The following is a 22490-nucleotide window of genomic DNA, read 5'->3' as shown; positions in this document are numbered from 1 at the left end:
CTAACGAGTGAGAGGGTCTCCAAGACCTTGGAGCAGAGGTTTCATGAGACTTCATCTTCTTGCTGCAGTATCTGCACATGATATTTGTTTTTTACATATGCTATTCTGAAGTGTGGTAACACTGGAGCTAGGAGAAAAGCATGGGTAGACCAGCCGATGGCACTAAGTATGTACAAAGCAATTGTTTAGGTAAAAATGCAAATGCAGCTCTTTGGGAATTCACTGAATTGAGGTCTCTAATGAGTATCTGGATATGAAAAAGACTTATATCAGATTTACCCATTTTGATCAATACATCGTAGAGCAAGTGTACAAAATATTAATTGAAGAGTCCTGGTAGTGTTATATGGGTTTTCACTGCATAATTCCTTCAACTTGTCTGTGTTTTGGAACTTGCCATAATGAAATTTTAGTTAAGTTTATCTGGTCTTCAAATATGTATATTAATAATATGGGGTATATTATATGGAGATAGATATCTATCTATATATCTATATCTACATATCTATATCTATATCTATATGTATATCTATATTTCCATATAATCAGGGCTTCTGATTCACTGAGCCTGTTCTGACATTCAACTGAATCTCAGTACAGAGAATAATTGTGGAGAGGGAAACAAACTTGCCTTTTTACTATAGAAAAAATTAAAACTTGTCCTTTTTGATGCCCTAACATTACTGGCTTGGTTAAAAGAAATCACTTATCATTTTCAAAATTGCCCCTGTAAAGAAGCTGAAATGAAAATCAAACGCAATCCAGAACCACTAAATCTGAAGACTTTTTAGAATGAGAAGGAATTGTAAGACTCACCTATCTCACCTCCCTTCCCAAAGCTGAAATTTTCTTTAGAATTCAAAAATATTTATCCTGTACTTCCTTATATTGGGATGAGTTCTGCCATCTGGAACTACACAGATCACATAGTACCTTCCTCCTCCATGCTAATGCCCTTCACATGATGAATCCAATGGCAACATCACTCCTAAGTCTGTCTTTACTCAAGCTTACATTTTCTGCTACAATCAACCAACCTTCTGCTATGTGTTTTTTAGATCCCATTTTATCAAGGCCATTCTGCTTTAGCCAGGCCTCAATTAATTCAAATTTCTCTTATATAGGGCAGCCAACCTTGAACATAGAATTTCACTGTTTCATAATATTGATTTTATGACTAACTAAAAATCTCAAGGTGATTTTCGCATGAGCTTCTGTTTGGCATAATAGCTTAAGGCAAGGTCAATGGTGTAATGTTATTCTCAAACAGAAGATGTCTTGGTTTTTGTTTCCTCATAAAAATACATTATACATCATCATTCCCACTGGAAACGTTCATCACTTCTTAATGACTAATACCTGATGCATTTTTACTGGCTTTTACAATATAATTTGAGGTAAATAATTGGCACATAATTTATCAGTGGGAAAATGTCATGGGAATGTCTGTTGTGGACATACAAACTTACAAGGTCAGTAACAGTACTAACTGAAGATCAGTCATCTCTTAACAATATAAAAAAAAAAAATTGAGCACTAAATTTACCACTCTCCCAAATGGATTTCACCATTTTTATTCCTTTCTGTGAGATAGGTTTCTGATAGAAGCATATTACATTTTGGATATTTATGGGAGTTGGGGTGTAAAGCTAATTTTAAAAATGGCAATCCACTCAAGAAGAAACACCTTCCAGTTTGTGAGAGTTACTCTATAATTTTTTTATACAAAGTGACAGTGTTTAGCAACTAGGGTGGAGGATTTTTCAGATATATAACATGATGGTGATCAGGATGGTTTACTCAGAAAGCATCTACTGAAGAGTTACCCTTACCTCCATTCAACAAAGATTTCGGAAACAGTGTACTCTAACATGAAGGCTTTCATTTTCCTCCCCCTCATGTTCGTGACCATGTTCTCAGGTAAGAAAAGTTACATTAGAAGACTTTCCTTCAACTCTCAAAGAATTAGAAACGTTGAGTGACTTAGCAATACTTTGTCAGAAAATGTTAAAGTGACAAATATCCATTAGACCTAGAAAAGGAAGAGGGTCATTAACAGCATAAATATAGACCAAAGGCATAAAAGTAAGGACAAGGTAAGACAACAGGGAAGACAACAGGGAATAATGGTTTTGTGCTGCTAAAGAGAAGCAGAGGCAGGGGAATGGGAAATACGATACATTACACTAGAAAGAAAATGAAATCTAAAGGGGTTATGAGAGTTTGTGAATACTCTCAAGCTCACATTCCCTAAAAATTACAGTTTTGTGTGATGATCTAGGGCTATGTCGTCACAGAGAAATGGGTTCTAACCCTGGCTTTTCAATTTCCTATTTATGTCTTTTGGGGCAACTCAACATAATTTTTTAATCTCTGTTTTCTCATTTATAAAATGAAAGTAAATAACCATTCCTAGATGCCGTCATAAGGATACATTTGCACTGATATTAGCTACCATCACTTGAGCTCTCTGGTGCCTGTCATTGAGCTCCATTCCTTACTTCAATCCAGTTACATGGTCTGTTTTCAAAGATGCAATTTCCAGCTAGGGTTGTAAATTTCTCGAGATAATAAATGACACAGACATTCTATATTTTTATAATATATGTGTCAGAGAAATGAGGTATATTATACACGCATTTATTAGGATTATATACGTTTTGGAGGAAAAATGCACATCAATAAAATCCCTTCTAGAACATACATGTTCCTTAACGGCAGGTACCAAATCTCTTTTGAACTTCAGTGCCTTGCCTGGTGACATTTCATAGGTACTAAGTAGGCATTTGTTGATGGAAGAAAGTACACGAATACCAGATGCGGTGGTTCTGTGGATTTGGAAGGTGAAGAAAAGAGAGGGGTCAGGAATATGACTGTTACAATATAAAGCAATGCCTAGAGTATATTTAGTTTGTAAAATCAGAAGAGATAAATACAAAACAATAAGTGAGGATAATTATTTTGTGAAAGTTTAACTTAAAAAAAAAAAACATGGTTAAGCCACATTCTGATATTTGAGTTCTGTTTTTTACCCAAAAATTCCACCCTCGGTTTTTACTTTACAAATTTAGCCATGTGAGCAAGGATATTTTAATTGGATTTTCATTAAATCATTGTTTGTACTAGGAAAAGAGAGAAATACCATAGCTACTCATTGCCAGAAGACCGTTTAAATAAATTATGGTAAATTGAACAAATGAAATAATATGGAGCCCTTAGGGAAAATAATAAAACTGCTCTATACGTACTGATATAGAGAAACCTCACTGTACTGCCAAGGGAGACAATAAGGAGTAGAACAGTGTACAATGTGCTAGTAAGTGTGTGGAAAAATATATCCCCAATATGTTTGTAAATATGTAAAACATCTCTGGAATAATGCCAAAGAACCTAGTAAATGTAATTTTGTCCAAGGTGCTTTGGGAGAGGAAAGGAAGGGAAAGTTATTTTTAACTATTTACCTTTTTATATCTTGGAAATTAAACATATTTGCTTGTATGGCCTTTTAAAAAACCAAACATAAGTAACAAAGAAAATAGGTTAGCTGATGTAGTTTTTACCATTTCATCCACTTCTTTATCCTAGTTGATTTCTTCTCAAAATTAGTGCCTGTTAAGGAACACTGTTTGGTTCTTACAATTCATGCCTATACTCATCTCACTGCTGAAAATAATTATTTTCCTATCTGTTTTTCTGGCTATAGCCTATCCTTCTTTTTTATTATTATTATGTTATGTTAGTCCCCATACAGTACATCATAGCCTATCCTTCTCATGTGTCACCTCCTTCAGGAAGGAGAGATGATGCCCTACTATCACCAATCTTTACTCTGGGTCTATTGTCTAATTTATTTCTCACCTTAGAGCATTGATCATACTACTATAAATGTCTGTCTGTTTGTTTGTACCCACTGTTAGACTTTCCAGCTTCTTTGAGGCAGAATAACAATGTCTTGTTTGGGTGCCTGGGTGGCTCAGTGGGTTAAAGCCTCTGCCTTCAACTCAGGTCATGATCCCAGAGTCCTGGGATCGAGCCCCACATTGGGGGGGGGGGGGTGTCTCTGCTCAGCAGGGAGCCTGCTTCCCTCTCTCTCTCTCTTTCTCTGCCTGCCTCTCTGCCTACTTGTGATATCTCTCTGTCAAATAAATAACTAAAATCTTTAAAAACAACAACAACAACAATGTCTTATTCATGGCTGTGTGTCTAGATCTTACTATAGTTCCAGCATAGTAATGGACTCTTCAAATATACTTTTTGGTAGATTGAAAGAATGGCTATATCATACCCACATACTCCAGCCCACACTATACCACCAGTTAGTAAGCCATGTTCCTGAGTGCCAAGCTCCTGACCTGGGTAAGAGCTTAACCACCAACAATATGGTATACCATTGCATGCTCAATGGATGATAATCAACAAGGCATTTGATTTTAGTCAAGTTTACCTGAAGGTACAAGTGTGTACGCTTGTGGAAATATACATTGAAAAAATTACCAAGGAAGCCTGTGAAGAAAAACAACCAAGCCTGAAGACAGCTTTTGAGGAAACCCCAGTTGAAAAAGAAAGGGGGAACAGAGAGCCATTAAACAGAAAAGGTGAGGAAGCCAAAAAGAAACACTTTTGTACCAAACCAAGGACAAGAAACATAAGACCCAACAGAATTCCATTGCACTCAACAACTAGAAAGCCATTCCACTCATTTATGGATTGCTTATGGATCGTTGTCTAATCCCTGCTTATTTTGGAATAGAATTTGAATAAATTTTATATATATATAAATTTAGTATATATTTAATATACATATTATATAATGTAATATATAATATATGTTATATATTATATGTCACATATTTTATATTTTAATATATGACATAATATATATCATATATTGTATCATATATTATAATATATTACATTATATAATATGTATATTAAATATATATACTATATTTATATATAATTTATTCAAGTTCTATTCCAAACATATATCTATTTATCAAATATACATATATATTTTTATCTTACATATATATATGATGTGTATATGTGTGTGTATATATATGTATAAGATATATATATGTATATAGTGATGGATAAACTTCCAAAATCAATTTGAGAGATGGAGTAGAAGAGCTAAGATACGTAGGTATTAAGAAACAGTCACAAAAATAAAAAAGAAATAGTCACGTAATATCTACCACCTCCTCCAGTAGTTTGAGCACAAAAGAAAGAAACAAGTAACCACCAGGGAGTAGGGCTGATTGATTGATGCTATGGCCCTTGTGGGAAATAGTGGACATAAAGCTGATGTTCTGAAAAAGAAGGGAATCACTGCCTTCAGAACAGAGGCAAGAGGGGAAGAAAACAGCTACAGAAAGCATATATGGAGATGGAGAAAAGAATATGTAAAGAGGGCTCATGCCGGCCTGGCAGGACTTATGTCTGGAAAATTGATGATAGTGTGTTCTGTAGCATGAGGCTAGGAATAAAGGAAAGGGTTCTGTGATGGAGAGAAAGTTGATAATGGTCATAACTCAGAGTCTGTTTGATTAATCAGGAAATCATTAAAAGGAATTTGTAGTATGAAACATGGATAATTCAGCTCAAGTAATTCAGACTGATTTAAAATGGGACAGACTGGTTTGGACCCATGATTTTTTTGGACCCATGATACAGTTAAGAAAAAAAATGGAGGAATCAAAACATTAAGGTTATGAGAAGTTATGCAAAGCTTCTGTCTTGAGGTTTGGTTAAAAACAATCAAAGAGGCGTGAAATACGTACTACCTCTGGGATGAATGCTGTTGATTTTGAATTGTTGAAGTTAAATAACATTATTTTACTTTTGTGCTTATGGTATCATTCCAGTGTCTTCAACCCAGATTTTGAAAACAAATGTTTTTAAGCCACAGGAGGGTCCAGAACCTGCATTTATTCTTGAAAGAAAAAATGAAGCTAACCATCGAGGAGAACAACAGGAATCTAATCAGCAAGGAGGTAGCAACACACAAGGAAAGCAAGCAACATTTAGCCTGCAAGGACAAACAGGGTATTCTAACCAGCCAGGGAAACCAGGGAATTTTAATAAGCAAGAAAGGCCAGGAATTCTCAATCAGCCTGGGAGTCTGCAAGGGAATTCAGGAGGCTCTAATCCAAAAGAGAATGCTGAAGCTTCTAATGAACAAGGAAAACCAGGATCTTCTAGCCAGCAAGGGCATCCAGGGTCATCCAACCAGCAAGGGCGTCCAGGGTCATCCGGCCAGCAAGGGTATCCAGGGTCATCTGGCCAGCAAGGGAAGCCAGGATCATCCAGCCAGCAGGGGGGTACAGGGTCATCTAGCCAGCAAGGGGGTTCAATGTCATCTGACCCACAAAGAAGACCAGGATGGTCTAGCCAACAAGGGAAACCAAGGTCTTTTTACAATCAAGAAGAAAGAAAAAATGTAGGCAACCCTTTGAATGCCAGTATAATGGAGATTGAGGTTAGTGTTCATCTCTTTGTTTTTTCCCTCTCCTAACTTACCTCAGCCAGGGCGCCTGGGTTGCTCAGTTGGTTAAGCGACTGCCTTCGGCTCAGTTCATGATCCTGGAATCCCAGGATGGAGTCCCACATCAGGCTCCCTGCCTAGCAAAAAAAAAAAAAAAAACCAAAGAAACAAACAAACAAAAACTTACCTCAGCCATTCTATTTTCCAAGACTTGAAATAGTTAACAAAATATACTGTACTAATGAGAGATACTTTGTGGTGATAGTGATTCAACAAAATGAGGAAGAATCTGGAGGTGGCCATTTCCATATACATCTATGATCATTGATGAGTCATCCTTCTCCATTCCATTTCTCATTCCCTTCTACTTCCACACCAGGCTTTCTACCTATGCTGGACAAGGTCAGGCCTCCGTGAACTGAGTTCCTATCCCCACCAGATTTAACGTTCATGCCTTTCTCCGTCCCATCCATAATCTACAAGACATTCAAGGTTCATTTCTAAATCACAAATCTCATCTGTCCTATCACTGCCCAGCTAGAGATTCTTCGGTGGCACCATACTGCCTAGAAGATAAGACCCAAACTCCTGAGCATGGCATTTAGGATTTTTTAATGATTGGAACCCATGTCATAATTGGTTATGATTGGACATTTCATGTCACTCTTGGTCATACATCATCCACATTTTACAGAACCCTTTGATGTTCTACAGTTGTATTCCAAATATCGATGATATCCTTTCTCATAGAATGTACCATATTGCTTTGTAATTGATTGTCTGTATGTTCAGTTGGAACGTGAACCCCTCTAAAGAAAGTACCATTTCTTTTTAAATCTGTGTCCCTAAATTCTAAAACAAGACAGGCATACAATATGTTCTCTTGGACTGCTTGTCAGACGAGTGAATGATGATGTTTGTGAGACATCATTGCAAACAGCTGTACATCCATGACTCCTGTGTTGCCTCTGAATCCTGCTGTGCTTCTGGTTTACTTGCCAGTTTCTCTCTCTCCCAACTGCCAGCCTCCTATTTCCATTCAGCAATGATCCTGGGCACTCCACTTACTCCATCCAAAACAGTTTGGTAGAGCACGCCCTCAATCTCATGATCTTAATGGGAATTTCATTTTTTACCTCAGATTTGTCATTCCTCACTCGGCACCCTTTCTAATGAAAATTGCCTGTCCCTCTCGGTCCTTATGTCTAGGCCGGAATGAAGTAGTGATCTTCCAGGGACGCTCCCACCATCCGGATCTTACTCTCACCACCAGCATGTTTCTGAGCGTTTACAGTGTCACTTAAGCTTTCCCAATGTCACATTCTTTTTGGAAACAGGTGTGCTAACCCTGTCCATCTCAGAGCATGTGTGAAAGAGAGAGATGGATTGAAATGAAAATGGAGGTTGAGTCAGAAAAGACTAAGCTAGAGGTTCACCTTCCTTGGTCCTAAGAAGACGAAGCCTCCTGCTGAAGATCCTCACAATTTCATTTAGTGTCTCTGTTCTCATCTGCTGTCAGAGCTCCTTACTGTTCACAGGCTTCTGTCATTCTGTAACTCCCTTCTAAGCTAGTGCCTCAGGTAGTACTTAACTCTGCAAATCCTACCTCCTGCCTCATTTTCTTTCATGCCATAAGATGAAAGAAAGTTTCTGTAAGTGAAGACCACATGTGGAATGCCTATGTGTCCGTCAGTTAAGTGTCTGACTCTATTTCAGTTCAGTCCATGATCACAGGGTCTGTGAGATGGAGCCCTGCTCACGGGGAAGTGTGCTTGAGATTCTCTCCCTCTGCCCCTCCCCACACTCTCGTGCACGCTCTTTCTCTCTTTCAAATAAATAAATAAATCTCTAAAAAATATATACAACCACATATGTTATTTGCCAGTATGACTTTTCCATAATTATTGTTTTCTCAGGCAAGGGAAGACTTGCCTACAAGGAATTAAAGTGGGGCAGTCTGATGTGTAATAAGAGGAGGGGCTCTGGAGCTGCATTAATTCAGGGTCTGCTCCCCAACTTGGGTATTTAATCCATATCTGGTCTGGGGCTTGTCAATTAAATATACTGTATGCCTGTGATTATGCAACAGAGAAAATCTACTCTTTTTTCAGTTTTGTTGTGTAATTTAAATTAAAATAAAAGGATTAACAAAATTATTGCTTTAGAGCAATACTTAATCAATAATTAATTAGCAAGAACTCCTGGTTTAACTACAATATCAGAATTAAATCGAGTTCCCTTTATTTGTCTATTGGTCTTTCACGTTACTGCAGACTGGAAAAACCAGCAGCAAGAACCCAGCTGGAAATACAAAATGTCCATCTGTCTACAAGCCAGTCTGTGGTTCTGATGGAAAAACCTATGGGAACCGCTGTGTATTCAATGAAGCCAAAAGGTAAGATGACTCTTTGTGTCTTTCTATCGGGAAGTATTATTGTGATCAAAAGGGGGTAAAAGAACATTTTTCTCTGTGTCTCTGTAGTTTTCTCTCAATAGTGCCTTGGGTGTTTTGTCCAAGGAAAAATGAAAGGTACTGAACCCTGAAACAGTAAATTCAGGCATTTTCTGAGAGAATGTGCTACATTCAGCTTTTGAAGTAGGAATAAATTGATTATTGAGTCATTCATTTACCAAATATTTATTAAACTTCCACTATATACCAGGCATTGCTTGTGTGGAGGGAAGGTGGTGAGCAAAACACACAGAATTACTTCCTGCTTCCATGGAGCTTTTCTTGTAGTTGAAGACAGCAAACACAATGTATCAGAGGATAAACAGGACTGTGAATCTCATGGATTACTTAATCTTGACTATTAAAACGTATTTTTAATTTAAATAACAGTATTAGAGAATGGATTCGGTGATCCAGGCAAACATTTAAGGGTGGCACGCTTGTCCATCCACACAAAACATGATGATTATAAGGCTGCTTAAAATGAGAACACGTGGCTAAGAAAGAGTTACATGACTCAGTTTTCAAAATCAATGAAGGTTCAGCCATAAAGATAGTAATGAGGTAAAAATTATACCTCTCTTGTTTTTGATAGTTGATGTATTAAAGGCTCAATAAATCATTCCTGCAGAAATAAATAAATGTTAAAGGTAAGCATGCCCTAGAGCTATAAAAGTTAGAGCAGGAAGAAACACGAGACCCTTGTTTTCTCATTTTATACTTAAGTCACATGGCCCAGGGTCAAGGAAGGACTGGCACATAGTCACATTTTCTCAGAGCACTCAGTGTGAAACAGGTGAGCCAAAGCTTAGACCTGCTCTTTCCCATGTGATTTTTAAATAATCTCATTTGCTCTCTGTGTTGGTGTCACAACTTCTTGATCCTTAATTTCTTTCATTAACTTGATTGCAGGATGAGTAATGGAAAACTGAATCTGAATCATGAAGGGAAATGCTAAGCATTGACAGCAACCAAATTACCTGGAACCTCAAAATTTATTTTCATTTCTTTTAAGAAATGGATCTCCTCAGGCGTTCCACTGAAGTCAGCAAGAGTCTTACTCATATGATGGATCTTACATTATTTTCAAATTTGTTCCACTACAAATAAAGTCAGTTCCAGAGTTGCTACTGATTTCTGGGATTATTTGCTTTCTAGACTTTCCCCAAACTTGCAGGTATAAAACACAATTGATTTTTTTGCCTAACATGAGGGCTAGAGTGAGAAAAATAGGTGAAAAGTTTTTTAAAAATAATAATTAGTTTTACTTTAAGTTCAGTGTTTATGAACACTTCAAAAAATTAAAGGCATTGATTTTCAAGGGATAGAGATAGAAATTTTAGCTAAAGAGTCCCCTTAGATAAGAAATTGTCCAGGGCTGGGACACCTGGGTGGCTCAGTGGGTTAAAGCCTCTGCCTTCGGCTCAGGTCATGATCTCAGGATTCTGGGATCGAGCCCCGCATAGGGCTCTCTGCTCGGCGGGGAGCCTGCTTCCTCTTCTCTCTCTCTCTACCTACCTCTCTCTCTCTCTGCCTACTTGTGATCTCTGTCTGTCAAATAAATAAATAAAATCTTTAAAAAAAAAAAAAAAGAAAGAAATTGTCCAGGCTTAGGTAAATATATTTAGCTGCCTAGATTATATCCCCCTGACTTATTTATAAATGGTACCATCTTCCCTATGACATCGCTACTCCCTGATTAAGTCTCTTGAGGATAGCTAGAAAAAATCCCAAAGACTGAAAGAGACTTCAGTGTGATCCATTGTTCTACATTATCCCTATCACTGTTGTCCTGAAGAGTCCCAATCCCTAGACTGCTACCTGAAGATTACCTTGTACAGTATCAACTCTACCACTTCCAACCACCTGAATCTTTCTATTTCTCAGGGCTATTTGATAAGAGCTATCTGGGAGCAAATGACAGTCCAGGCTGGGTAGGGTAAAGAGGCAACCTCTTATACAAGGCCTACAGTCTTGCCACAGCTGATGAGAAATGAATGAACCAGCTCCATAAAAGTTTACTTCCTAGTAAAAGGACATAGGAAGATACATTCAGAAAGACACAGGAATAGGGAAGAGAAAGAGAGTAGGAAAAATCCTTCTTTACCATATACAGAAGAAAGGGGACAAAAATTTTCAGGCAAGTAAATAATATGAAAAAAGCCCTTGACCCATAAGGGGCATGGGTTCTGTGATATGGTACATCTTTTCTGGGATCTGACAGTAATTACAGAAGCACCAAAAAATTCAGGCCAGAGCCAGTTGTATGACCAATTTTCATGATATTTAAAAGACTTTTATTTCCTTCTAGAGGCCATGGAAAAAATTAGATCATTCTGAGCAGGAGTGAAATAAATAAATCCCCATTAATAAATGTGCTTAAATTAATACTTACATAATGCTAGAAGCATCATACAGTGTTTTGCAAAAGAATAAACTAATTTATATAAAATGACATTAAAATAAGCTCCTCAGATATTAAGTAAATAAAACTCATGGCAGAGCAGTTTATAAAATTTTTTTATTAAATACAAAAGCTCTGGTTTGGAATGGTGGGAAATGGTTGGAATGAAGTCCCAGAGGTAATTCTACATCCCTTGTTCTGTTACCCACCCCCACTGGAGCTGCACATTTATCTTGGTTACTTGTAAACACCCCCCCTCAAAATACCAATGCCCAGGGTCTAATGTAGAACAATCGAATCACCATCTCAGGGAATGAACCCAGATGTCATTATAAAGCTCCTCAGTGATTCTCATATCTAGCAATTATTTAAAATACTGAGGTTCTGGTCGTATTTAGCGATTACAGATTCCAAAAGTCTTGGTTTCTTATCCTAGTTTCTTGGAGCCTGTAAAACTCCCTTGCTTGAACAGATTGTACATAACTATAACTAACTACACATCATTTTCTCCCCTCCCCATTCATGTGTGCCTATTGGATCAAAAACATTCCCCTACTCTATGCTGCTTGAATAGCTTTGATGACATCTGTAGAAGGCAAGTTCTCAAAATCTGGGCAGGACAAAAGGAACTCCAGTGCCTTATCGTTAACATTTCTCTTACATCTAGTTTCTTTAGAGATACAAAGATCTTTAGAGGAGATTTCTCAGCATAGTGAAGCTAGCTGAGGTGGCAAGAGCGAACAAGACGGTCACAGCTGTCCTTTGCCCTTACTCTTTTTTTTTAAGATTTTATTTATTTATTTGACAGAGATCACAAGTAGGCAGAGAGGCAGGCAGAGAGAGAGAGGAGGAGGAAGCAGGCTCCCTGCTGAGCAGAGAGCCCAATGCGGGGCTTGATCCCAGGACCCTCGAATCATGACCTGAGCTGAAGGCAGAGGCTTTAACCCACTGAGCCACTCAGGCGCCCCTGCCCTTACTTCTTGAAGGGACAATCTGTGTTAGGTTTTGGTGGCTTTCGTGTATAAGATGGCTTTCCTTATCAACAATAGAAAAATTATGGAAAGAGCCCAAATGTCCATCAACAGATGAATGGAGAAAGAAGTTGGGGTGTATGTCTACAACGGAATATTACTCAGCCATCAAAAAGAGTGAAATCTTGCCATTTGCAACAACGTGGATGGATCTACAGTGTATTGAGCTAAGCAAAATCAGTCAGTCAGAAAAAAGACAAATACCGTATGATTTCATTCATATGTGAAATTTAAGAAACAAACACATGAACATAGGGGGAAAAAAGAGAGAGGGAGGCAAACCGTAAAAGAGACTCTTAACTAGAGTGAACAAACTGAGGGTTGCTGGAAGGGAAGTGGGTGAGGGATGGGTTAAATGGATGAGGGGGTTAAGGAGGGCACTTGTGATGAGCACTGGGTGTTATATCAGCAAATTCTGCTCTTTGGTTATTGCCTGAGACATCTTCCCTCCCCCCACCCGCACCCCACCACTTTAGGAGAGAGAGAGAGAGAGAGAAAGAGCAAATGAGCGCAAGGAGGGGCAGAGGGAGAAAGGGAGAGGATCCCAAGCAAGCTCCAAGCTCAGAGCAGAGCCCAATGTGGGGCTTGATCTCACAACCCTGATATCATGACCTGAGCCAAAATCAAGAGCTAGACACTTAACCAAGTGAGCCTCCCAGGTATCCTCTGAGACATCTTTCAAAAGTATGGCATATGGCATCAAATCCCTTTGGTTTCTTCTGAAACAGGTGGTGAACTGGAAGAATTCAGTCTTTCATGAAATACTGGTAAATGTGGACTTCTCTTATTCTCTTTTCAACAGTATGAAGTTTAAAAAACCATACACACACATTATTCAATGACCCGGGAGAAGTTCATGTATCAGTCCAGCTGGTGTTTTACATGTTCAGGCAAAATTCGGGTAGCTTACTGTTATTGTCCGAAATGGCGGATTTCTTTGCCCACAATTGATGGGGCAGCGGCACTGGGGCACTTCTCATTTTTTAGAAGTAGCACTTTTCATTTTTTTCCTTCCTTCTCTCTTAATATCGCTATTATTTGAAAGATGCAGTCTTCTTATCTTTCCTTGGAGGCAAGTTGAATAATATCTTCATTTTTTTCTTCATGAAACTTTCAACTCACACATGTAAACATCCCTTGTGCCGAATAATTTAAAAAACAGAAAACAAAAATGCATGTGGCCAGCTGGGGTTCATAGGCTGCCTCTCCTGCTCGTAGTCTCTACTGGTGAGAACAAACAAGAGGAGAAGTCTAGGGTGGGAACTATGGAGGGCTTCTCAGTAATTTCAACTCAAGACTTCAGTTTTCTTTTTCCTCAAATGTCCTGCATCAGAAGAACAGATCTGCTACAGAAGCCTCTGATAGTGTCTGTCAATAATTCCAAGAGTTCCTCTAGGAATAATATTCACTGAACTAGAATAATGGAGCGCTTTCTGCACTCATCAGATTTTGTATTCTTCCATTAAATTGGAGTTGAACTGTGCTACCCTCCGAGTTTCCCACCTGAGTCCTAGCTGTTCCCACTGCTGGTCAAAGGCAAGTTACATTAGGGCAGCAAAGGTAAGCCCACCACTCAACTGTGAATGCAAACTGTGTTTCTATTTTATCCCTGACATCTAAGACACAGGAATTGTTATGCCCACATTTAAAATAAAGAAGTTATATATTAGAATATCGAACATTTTGTCAATGTGTCATTCAGTGGTAGATGAGACTCGAAATCAAGTCTTTCAATTGCCCAAACTCCAGATATCAGACTATGAAGGAGGTTAGTTAATTAGGGAGACAATGATTGATGATACCTTACCCTTCTTCAAAGCCTCTAATGTCACCCGCCTATTTAACTTAAGACATTGCCCCATGTGGTCTCAGTCTCATTTCTGTGAGTCTTCTTTAGTTTTTTCCAGGTTTATTGAGATGGAATTGACATATAACATTCTGTAAATTACAGCCATACAGCATGATGATTGGATGCACATATGTATCAAGGAAGGATTAACACCGTGAGTTGGTCTCTCTCATGCCTACTATCTTTTAGGCTAGGTTCCAAAGTTGGCTACACTGACACCCACCTGGGAGTTTTTCCAACATACCACTCCCCAGGCTTCGTGTACAAACAACTGATGCACAATCTTGGTAGTGAGAGCGGACACGGACCAGAGGTCTCCTGCTCATAGCAATTCCTGGCTGGGAATTTGCCCTCTAGTTTTTGTTTTGTTTTGTTTTTGTTTTTAAAGATATTTATTTATTTATTTGACAGACAGAGATCACAAGTAGGCAGAGAAGCAGGCAGAGAGAGAGGAGGAAACAGGCTCCCTGCTGAGCAGAGAGCCCGATGCGGGACTCGATCCCAGGACCCTGGGATCATGACCTGAGCCAAAGGCAGAGGCTTTAACCCACTGAGCCACCCAGGCGCCCCTGCCCTCCAGTTTTACAAGATGCTCCCAGTGGGAGAAACTGGCTCAGGGATGCCGGAGGGCTCTGTGTCATTTCTTACAACTACATTGAACCTATAATTATCTCAAAACAAAAAGTTGACATTGAAACTGTAAGGAGAGTTTCAATCTAAAAGAAATCTCCGATTGAGTCTCTGCTCCGGCGTTGTGAAGCCCAGGGTCTAGGCCTGTATCTAATTACACTTCAGCGAACTGCTCTTCTTGGCTGGTTTTGATTCTCTTGTCCTTTCCAACTCAATAGCTTGGAAAGCTTACATACATTTTCCCTATCTTAGGATCTATAGTTACCCTGATTACGCTCTCCCATCTCATTCTTCTGTACTCATCGGATCAAATTGTCCCCAGCCTCCCCCTGAGAGAAAAACTGGGACATCTTTTCTACACATAGCACATGATACCTCAGCTTCTTGTCTGCTGCCGATCATCTGTTTTGTGCCATCAGGTTCCCCACCAATAGGCCAGTAAAGGAGGCGCCTCTGCTGGGTGGGAGTGACCAAGAGAGACAGATGAGCAAAACAGACAGAGTCGGTCCCTAAAGCTGAAGGCCTCACTCTCTCCACTGCCATCTCTGTCTCAGGTCAGTGAGGAGGACTGTCACAAAGGTGGCCCTGGCACAGAGCATCACTGTGAGGACTGCTCAAGGTCACTCCTTCCAGAAATAACCATTTCTGTGTTCTGTGGCAAAACGGGGCCTCCAAAGGGCCTATTTCCTTCTGTGCAGCCAGGCTCCTTGTGAGCTGTGCCAAGCCTGGGAGAATGAGCAGCTCCTTCTTGAATGTGCTGAGAGGACTTATCTTGGGATTACTCTCACATCTCTAGGAGCCCTTTTGTTCATATATATGTCCTATTGAATCTGAGAGCTGAGGGAAGAAAAATAAGAATATGTGGTCTACTTTAATTAGTTATCTGTTAAGCACTCTAGGATTTTGGACTTTGCCAGTCAAAAACCCTCATCTGGAAACAGAAAATTTGTCCATGTGCCATGTGTTCTAAACACACCAAAATTTCTTTCCACAGACTTGATAAAATGTCTCTCCTCTCACCGTGGATCAAAGCTATTTTCATCATTGCCTTGGTGTTTCCTCTTTATTCTGGTGAGTAAGTTTTCCAGTTCAAGGTGAGATATTTCCTGTCCAAGGCGAAATATATCTTAGAACATGCAGGAAGCCACTGCAACAATCCAGGATGGAGGAGCTCCTTTGCAGCCTCTAAACTGGTAAAGTGATAAGAGGCATAGTATGGGTATCTTTGAGATTTATTTATTTGTTTTAATGAAGAGAGAACAAATGAGCATGCCTGAGCTGGGGGAGAGGGGCACGGGGCGGGGGGTGGAAGGGATCTTAAGCAGACTCCCAGCTGAATGGGGAGTCTGACACAGGGCTCAATCCCAGGACCCTAAGATCTGACCTGAGCTGAAATCAAGAGTCAGTTGCTTAACTGAATGAGCCACTCAGGTGCCCCACAAATGTCTTTTTAAAATTGCATCAGTGGATTGCTTTTTCTCATTTCCTTTTTTGGACAAGTGGAGACAGAGTAGTGGGTTAGAATGGGCAGCAGAACTTCGTTGTTTGTCCATCTGTGACTAAAGAACATTACTTAAATCTCCCGCCCTTTTTTTTTCTTCCTTTTTGGAGGTCAAATCCATTGTTGTTAAATACAAACCATGGGGAGGAATGATCTCTTCTGGGTCTGCTGTTGGTTAATATTCTGGCTTCTTGATCACCCAGTGAGGTCCCAAAAACAGGCCTCGAAGGAAAGACACGTTGACTCCTCTGGCAAAAGTTATCTTTCTTAGAGCTGAAGGGGGACCATGAACTGCAGAATAAGTCATCTGCATTGTATTGGATAGATCTTCCCATTTAGATTAGGGAACTGATTCTTTAAGTGCTAATTGATTTCTTCATATGTAAGCGACATGCTCGAAAGCATGGTCTTCTCAGTTTTAGATGTCTCATCTACAAAAAGAAGGAGAAAAAAAAGAGCCTATCTTCAAAGAAGGGCATTAGGGATGATTAAAAATTATACATCAAATTATATTTCACAGAGTGAGAATAATTGGGATTTCAAAATATTTCCAAATTTGATAGCATTCAGTGAATGTTTGGTTTTGTTAATGACACAAAGCCCCACCTCATTACTTGCCAAGTGTTGAGGAACAATTCCCATAGGTTTATTAAGAGATGGGTTCCATTTACCAAAAAGACCATTCTTCCTACTCCTCCCTATCCTACTCCTTCTCTTCATCTCTCATCTCCTCCCTCATCCCTCCCCCTCCTCCTCCTCCTCCTTCTTTCTTCCTTTCTCTCCTTCTTCTCCTCCTCCTCTTCCTCATCTTCACTTTTAATGATTACATCAATCTGTTGGTTGCAGAGACATCTTTCGGACCTCCGACTACAACCGAGCCTACGGTAAGTCAATAATGATGGAAGTTGGAAAAAATAAAATACTTGGCTTATTTTATTGTAAATTTTAACAGTGGAATTTATCAAACAAATGTACAACAGAGAAATCTTTCAAAAATTACAACAAAACAGTGGTATTCTTACACTAAAGTCAAGGAATAGAAACATAACAGCCTTAAAAAACCATTTGTCATTATCTAGACAACATAAAAATGTACATATCCCATTACACAAAAATGTAGTTAAAGGGCACAAATATGTCATTCAAACATCTGAGAGAGGTCATATGGTGTTTATAGTAGAAGTGTTCATTTTAGCCAAACAAAAGGAAAAGTGAACCAACAAAAATACACACTTCAAGGATGGATAGAATATGATAATTTCCATATATACACAGAGAGGTGAAAATTAAAGTACCTATTTGAGTATCTGAATAAACAGAGTCACAGGGAAATTTCAGAAGCAGATAATATAAGCATGCATATATATTGTTTATTTATGGAGATTACCAATACTGTCAACACCAAACAAATTGCATTTATATCTATATGTTTATACACAGACACACACACATATACATTGTGAAATTATCAGAAAAGCTAAGGGAATGATAAACAGAAAAACTTCAGCTTTATAATTTCTTTTCGAGTTTGGAAGTAGAAAGATGTGAAGGGAAGTGAGGATGGTGGTCATCAAATTAGAAAAACACAGCTAGTTCTGTGACCTTTTACAAAGTAATAGCAGGTTTGTAAAGACGTTTTTATAATGTCTTATTTTTTAAGGGACATATGTGTTCGTTTTCTAGGTGTTAATGTTATAGATACTACCTTTTACAACTACATATAGACTATATTTTTCCAGTTTGACACGTAGCATTTCAGAGGGAGATTCAAGAAAATTCTAGAGTTTCATTCCCTGACGAATTTTGTTGTCTCTCTGTTGAGATGGTGGACTGTACACAATTTCCATCTGGGAATAAGTACTGCACCAGAGAATGGGATCCAGTCTGTGCAAGCAATGGAAGAACTTATAGCAACCCATGTGTTTTCTGCAGGGGAAGGGGGTAAGCACACAATAGTCCATTTTTATTCTTCAAAAGTATGAGAAACTATTACAAAGTGATGGCAAAATCTGTGTTATAGATAACCTCAGCACAATAGATGGTAATGGTAAGATGTCTGTAAAAACTTAGGGGCCACGCTTGCACCTTTCCCCAAAGTTCCTGTTTCTGAAAGTCGTTTTGTGTTTGAGCTCTCACTGTAATTTTGCTTGATACTGTGCAAAGGCAGAAATCAATTCATTGAACTTAATTGTGAATTACTAAGGGCAGACTAGCAACCAGTGTGACATAATGCCTCAGCCCTGATGCAGAATGATAGTTCTCCATGGTGGCCATGATCCTGACCCCTGCAGACCTCTGTTTGCAGAGGGCCTACTCATGCATGAATCTGAACTGACCTCTGCAATTTGAAATCCATCATAATGGGCCCATTTGTGCTAGAAAGGAACTCCTCTGATGGTTTAGTTTGTCTTATAACCTCCATGACAGTCTCCAGATATCCTCCGTGGGCAGCAGGGCATTCTTGAGTACTCCCATCAAATCTCCCTTCCTGTCCCCTTCACTCTGAAGGAGTTTGCAGTCTAACTCTCTGGCCAGCCTTCCCACCTCCTTCCTCATTTTCTCTCACAGGTGTTTCCTTTCACAAATCCTTGCACATTGAATCCCCCAAATTGGCCTCTGTTTCTAGAGAGCCATTAAGACCATCTCCAATAACTCCTCTCTCAGATTGGGGTGCGTCCCAATACTGAGTCAGAACCGAGCACGTGGGAAGAGTCATGTAGCCCGACAGGGGATGAGTAGGGCACAAGGACATGAGCCACACCCGAGGAGCAAGCTGAGCCCAACTGCTTCCACAGTGGAGGACAGCCTCCCCACCATGCGCCACCTTCAGATCCTCCCTGTTGAGAAGCGCTTTGATATCGTCATGTATCCATCCAAACTGTATTCTCCATGCATACTATCTACATTTCTGCACCACAGAAATGGATCCAATTTGTGCAGGCAATGATCAAATTTATAGCAGTGAATTTATTGTCTACAGTGAGATGAGCCAGGGGTTTAAAGGATCATGTTTTTAAATAAAATTTTTATTTTAAAATAACTTTTTTTTTAAAGATTTTATTTATTTATTTGACAGACGGAGATCACAAGTAGGTAGAGAAGCAGGCAGAGAGAGAGAGAGGAGGAAGCAGGCTCCCCACTGAGCAGAGAGCCCGATGCGGGGCTCGATCCCAGGATCCTGGGATCAGGACCTGAGCCGAAGGCAGAGGCTTTAACCCACTGAGCCACCCAGGCGCCCCTTAAAATAACTTTTGACTTTCGGAAAAACTTAAGAGATAGTACCAATTTTCCATGTCCTTTATCCAGTTTCCGCTAAGGTTACCACCTTATAGTACCCTGGCACATATCTCAAACCTAAGAAATTAACATTGGTATACCACTATTAACTAACCTATAGAATTCATTTGGATTTCACCGGGTTTTCAACTAACATCTTTCTTAACTTTTTTAAAATGTAGCACACTTTATTTCTTCCCTATAACTCTTTAATTTCCTTTTCTCTCTCTCTCTCTTGCTTTCTCTACAGGGCTCATATATATTTTTCACATTTTGGTTCTTGTTGAATATTGATCGAACAGCCCTTCAATGAATGTGTCATCACATTTTGTGGTATAGTCCACAGACAATTAGAATATTCTCGATCAGAGCCTGAAATTCATAGATGGCCAGGTACATCCTATGAACAGAAGACAAAATATAGGGAATTTGAAAATTTTTTTCCAACTCAAAGTTCCTGTGATTTCAGGTTTTTTAATTCTCTATGTTCAATTACTCAATGGTAATTTGAAACACTAATGTCTTGATTGCATGTTTGATAACATGAAAAGTAATGTGATTTAAAATAATAAATATTTCATTCATTAAAATGTTAAATTGTTGTCATCTTTATCAAAATACCCTTTCTTTAACTGGGTAGTGAGTTAAGAGATGTGCATACTTTGGGCAAGGATAATCAAAGCAATATATTCAGAGGCAAACAAGTAATATGTTACTGGGATGTTTAACAAAAGTGCAGATTCTTGGGTCTGTTCCATCCTAAACAATCAAATTTTCCAAGGAAAGGGGTGCGGGAAACTGAATTTTGGAAGTACCCAAGACTAATGTGCTAATCATGAAAGCTAGGCAATAAGAACTTAACGAAGTAGTTTATTAGTAAGAGCTTAAATTTTATAATGGAATGAATTAAAGAATGTATTCAAAGGTATTGTAAGATTTCAAAGGCTTGGGAAATATTTATTGCATTATTTATTTTCTCACAAATAAGTCAAGAGGTAAGTGAGTGATCTAATGGCAGGTGACAGTAGGATATCTATTTGTGATGAAAGTCTGATATTCTCCCATTTCTTTCCATTTCCCAACTAACAAGAAGCAGCTTTTAGCTGAGTGGCCAAATGTTCATTTAAAGCTCAATTTTAATGACAGAAATGTAGATTGTCTACCAGAAGGTAAGTATAAATCTGCCATATATATCAAACATGCTCCTTTTTGGTTAAAAAAATTTTTCTCCATTTTTATGGAAGTGTGGGATCGATGTAGGGACTATTTCTTTGTATAAAATTTCCACTCTTGATTCTTAATGAAAATATCCATTGGACTATATATACATTTCTTGGAGTCATACTGTAAAAAAGCATTCAGCCTGTGTCATGACCTTTATCCTTATAGAAATGTTATATAAAAAATGTTCTCAAAAAGCAGATAAAAATCAAAATGAGATATCACCTCACACCCATTCAGATGTCTATTATCAAAGCAGAAAGTAACAAGTTTTGGCAAAGACATGCAGAAATTGGAAGTCTAATGCTCTGTTGCTGGAATACAAAATGGTAGGGCCAGTGTGGAAAACACTATGGTGATTCCTCAAAAAGCTAAGAATACAATTACCATAGGGTCCAGCAGTTCCACTTCTGGGTATATACACAAAAGAACTGAAAACAGGGACTCAAACAGATACTTGTTTACCTGTGTTGACAGCAGCAACGTTCACAGGAGCCAAAAGGTAGAGGCAACCCAAGGAAACACCAATGGGCGAAATGAGAAGGGAAATGTGGTATAAGCATATCAAGGGATTTTATTGAGGATGGAAAGTCTGACAGTAGCTACCAAATGGATAATCACTGAAAATAGTATGCTGAGTGAAATGAGCCAGTCATGATGGAACAAATACTGTACGATTCCACTTATATGAAGTACCTAGAGTAGTCAGATTCATCAAGACAGAAGGTAGAATGCTCTTTTCCAGAGGCTGAGTGAGGGAGGAATGGGGACTCATTGCTTAATGAGTATGGAGTTCCAGTTTGGAAAGACAGAAGAAGTCCTGAAGATGGATGTTCATGAAGGTTGCACAACAATGTGAATGTATTTATTACCGCTGAACTGTACGCTTAAAAATGGTTGCAATGGCCAACTTTACGTTACATATATTTTCATTTACTGAAATGAAAAAAATCCTGCAACATTTTTCAAATTTTTAAAAATAAAGGAAAGAAATCCTGTCACATGCAACAACATGGATGAATTTTTTCTGAAAATTGTTGTCCATTACGTTGCTCAACGTCCACCCTGCTGTGCAGACTTTGTTACTGGAAAGTAGCATCTAGAACCTGTGAAAACATTTTAGCAATAGCCATCTGGGGATGCCAGTGTTCCCCCCATCCTTCCTCTAAGCTGGCCCACACCCAAGGTCTTCCTCATTCCAGAAGAAAGGCAGTGTTAGATCCGAAGAATGGAAAGCTTTTGCTTTAGTTCTTCCTCTAAGAAACAGTTCACTTGCTGTTACTTGTTTCTTGTGTTTGTGAGAGGAGTCCACTTAAAAAAACAGGCCTTTCAATGTCCAGAAAGAGTTGGCAGCCTAGGTTTGCCAAGGGTGTCTGTGTTGAGAGTTGGTTCACCAGCCCTTTTCAGAGTGGTTATCAGAATCCATTCAGGAAACCATCAAGGAAGGGAGTCTTCAAGTTGGTCTTTTGACTGACTTCTCTCCTTGGAGTCCCATGGACTCCAGAACCAGAGGTGGTTTGGATCCCTAACTCCTTTTCTCAGTAGTACTAATTGAAGCAAGATTTAGGCCTGATGCTGTCTTCCATATGCCACACCTTATTCTTGAAGGTGTGGAGGTGGGGGTGAGAGGAAACTCTTC

At 39.0% G+C, this 22490-nt stretch overlaps 2 protein-coding genes across 2 annotated transcripts; both read left to right on the top strand.

Moving 5' to 3' along the window:
* Positions 1 to 1871: 1871 nt before the first annotated feature.
* On the top strand, positions 1872 to 14551 carry MARCOL (MARCO like). Its single transcript, XM_032851238.1, has 4 exons — positions 1872 to 1920; positions 5868 to 6481; positions 8761 to 8882; positions 14413 to 14551. Exons 1-4 carry the CDS (start codon positions 1872 to 1874, stop codon positions 14549 to 14551), a joined length of 924 nt encoding a protein of 307 aa, XP_032707129.1.
* A 1262-nt stretch (positions 14552 to 15813) lies between these two features.
* On the top strand, positions 15814 to 20171 carry LOC116859095 (sperm-associated acrosin inhibitor-like). The gene is made up of 4 exons (XM_032844111.1): positions 15814 to 15924; positions 17201 to 17238; positions 18177 to 18295; positions 19881 to 20171. The coding sequence occupies exons 1-4, from the start codon at positions 15858 to 15860 to the stop codon at positions 19915 to 19917; spliced, it is 261 nt and encodes an 86-aa protein (XP_032700002.1). The 5' UTR covers positions 15814 to 15857; the 3' UTR covers positions 19918 to 20171.
* The last annotated feature ends 2319 nt before the right edge of the window (positions 20172 to 22490 follow it).

Source organism: Lontra canadensis, unplaced genomic scaffold (assembly GCF_010015895.1).
Source record: "Lontra canadensis isolate GAN:19392208 unplaced genomic scaffold, GSC_riverotter_1.0 scaffold4, whole genome shotgun sequence".
In the NCBI taxonomy this organism is placed as follows: Eukaryota; Metazoa; Chordata; class Mammalia; order Carnivora; family Mustelidae; genus Lontra; species Lontra canadensis.
Note: the sequence above shows the minus strand (reverse complement) of the source record. Positions and strands in the feature narration are given on the sequence as shown.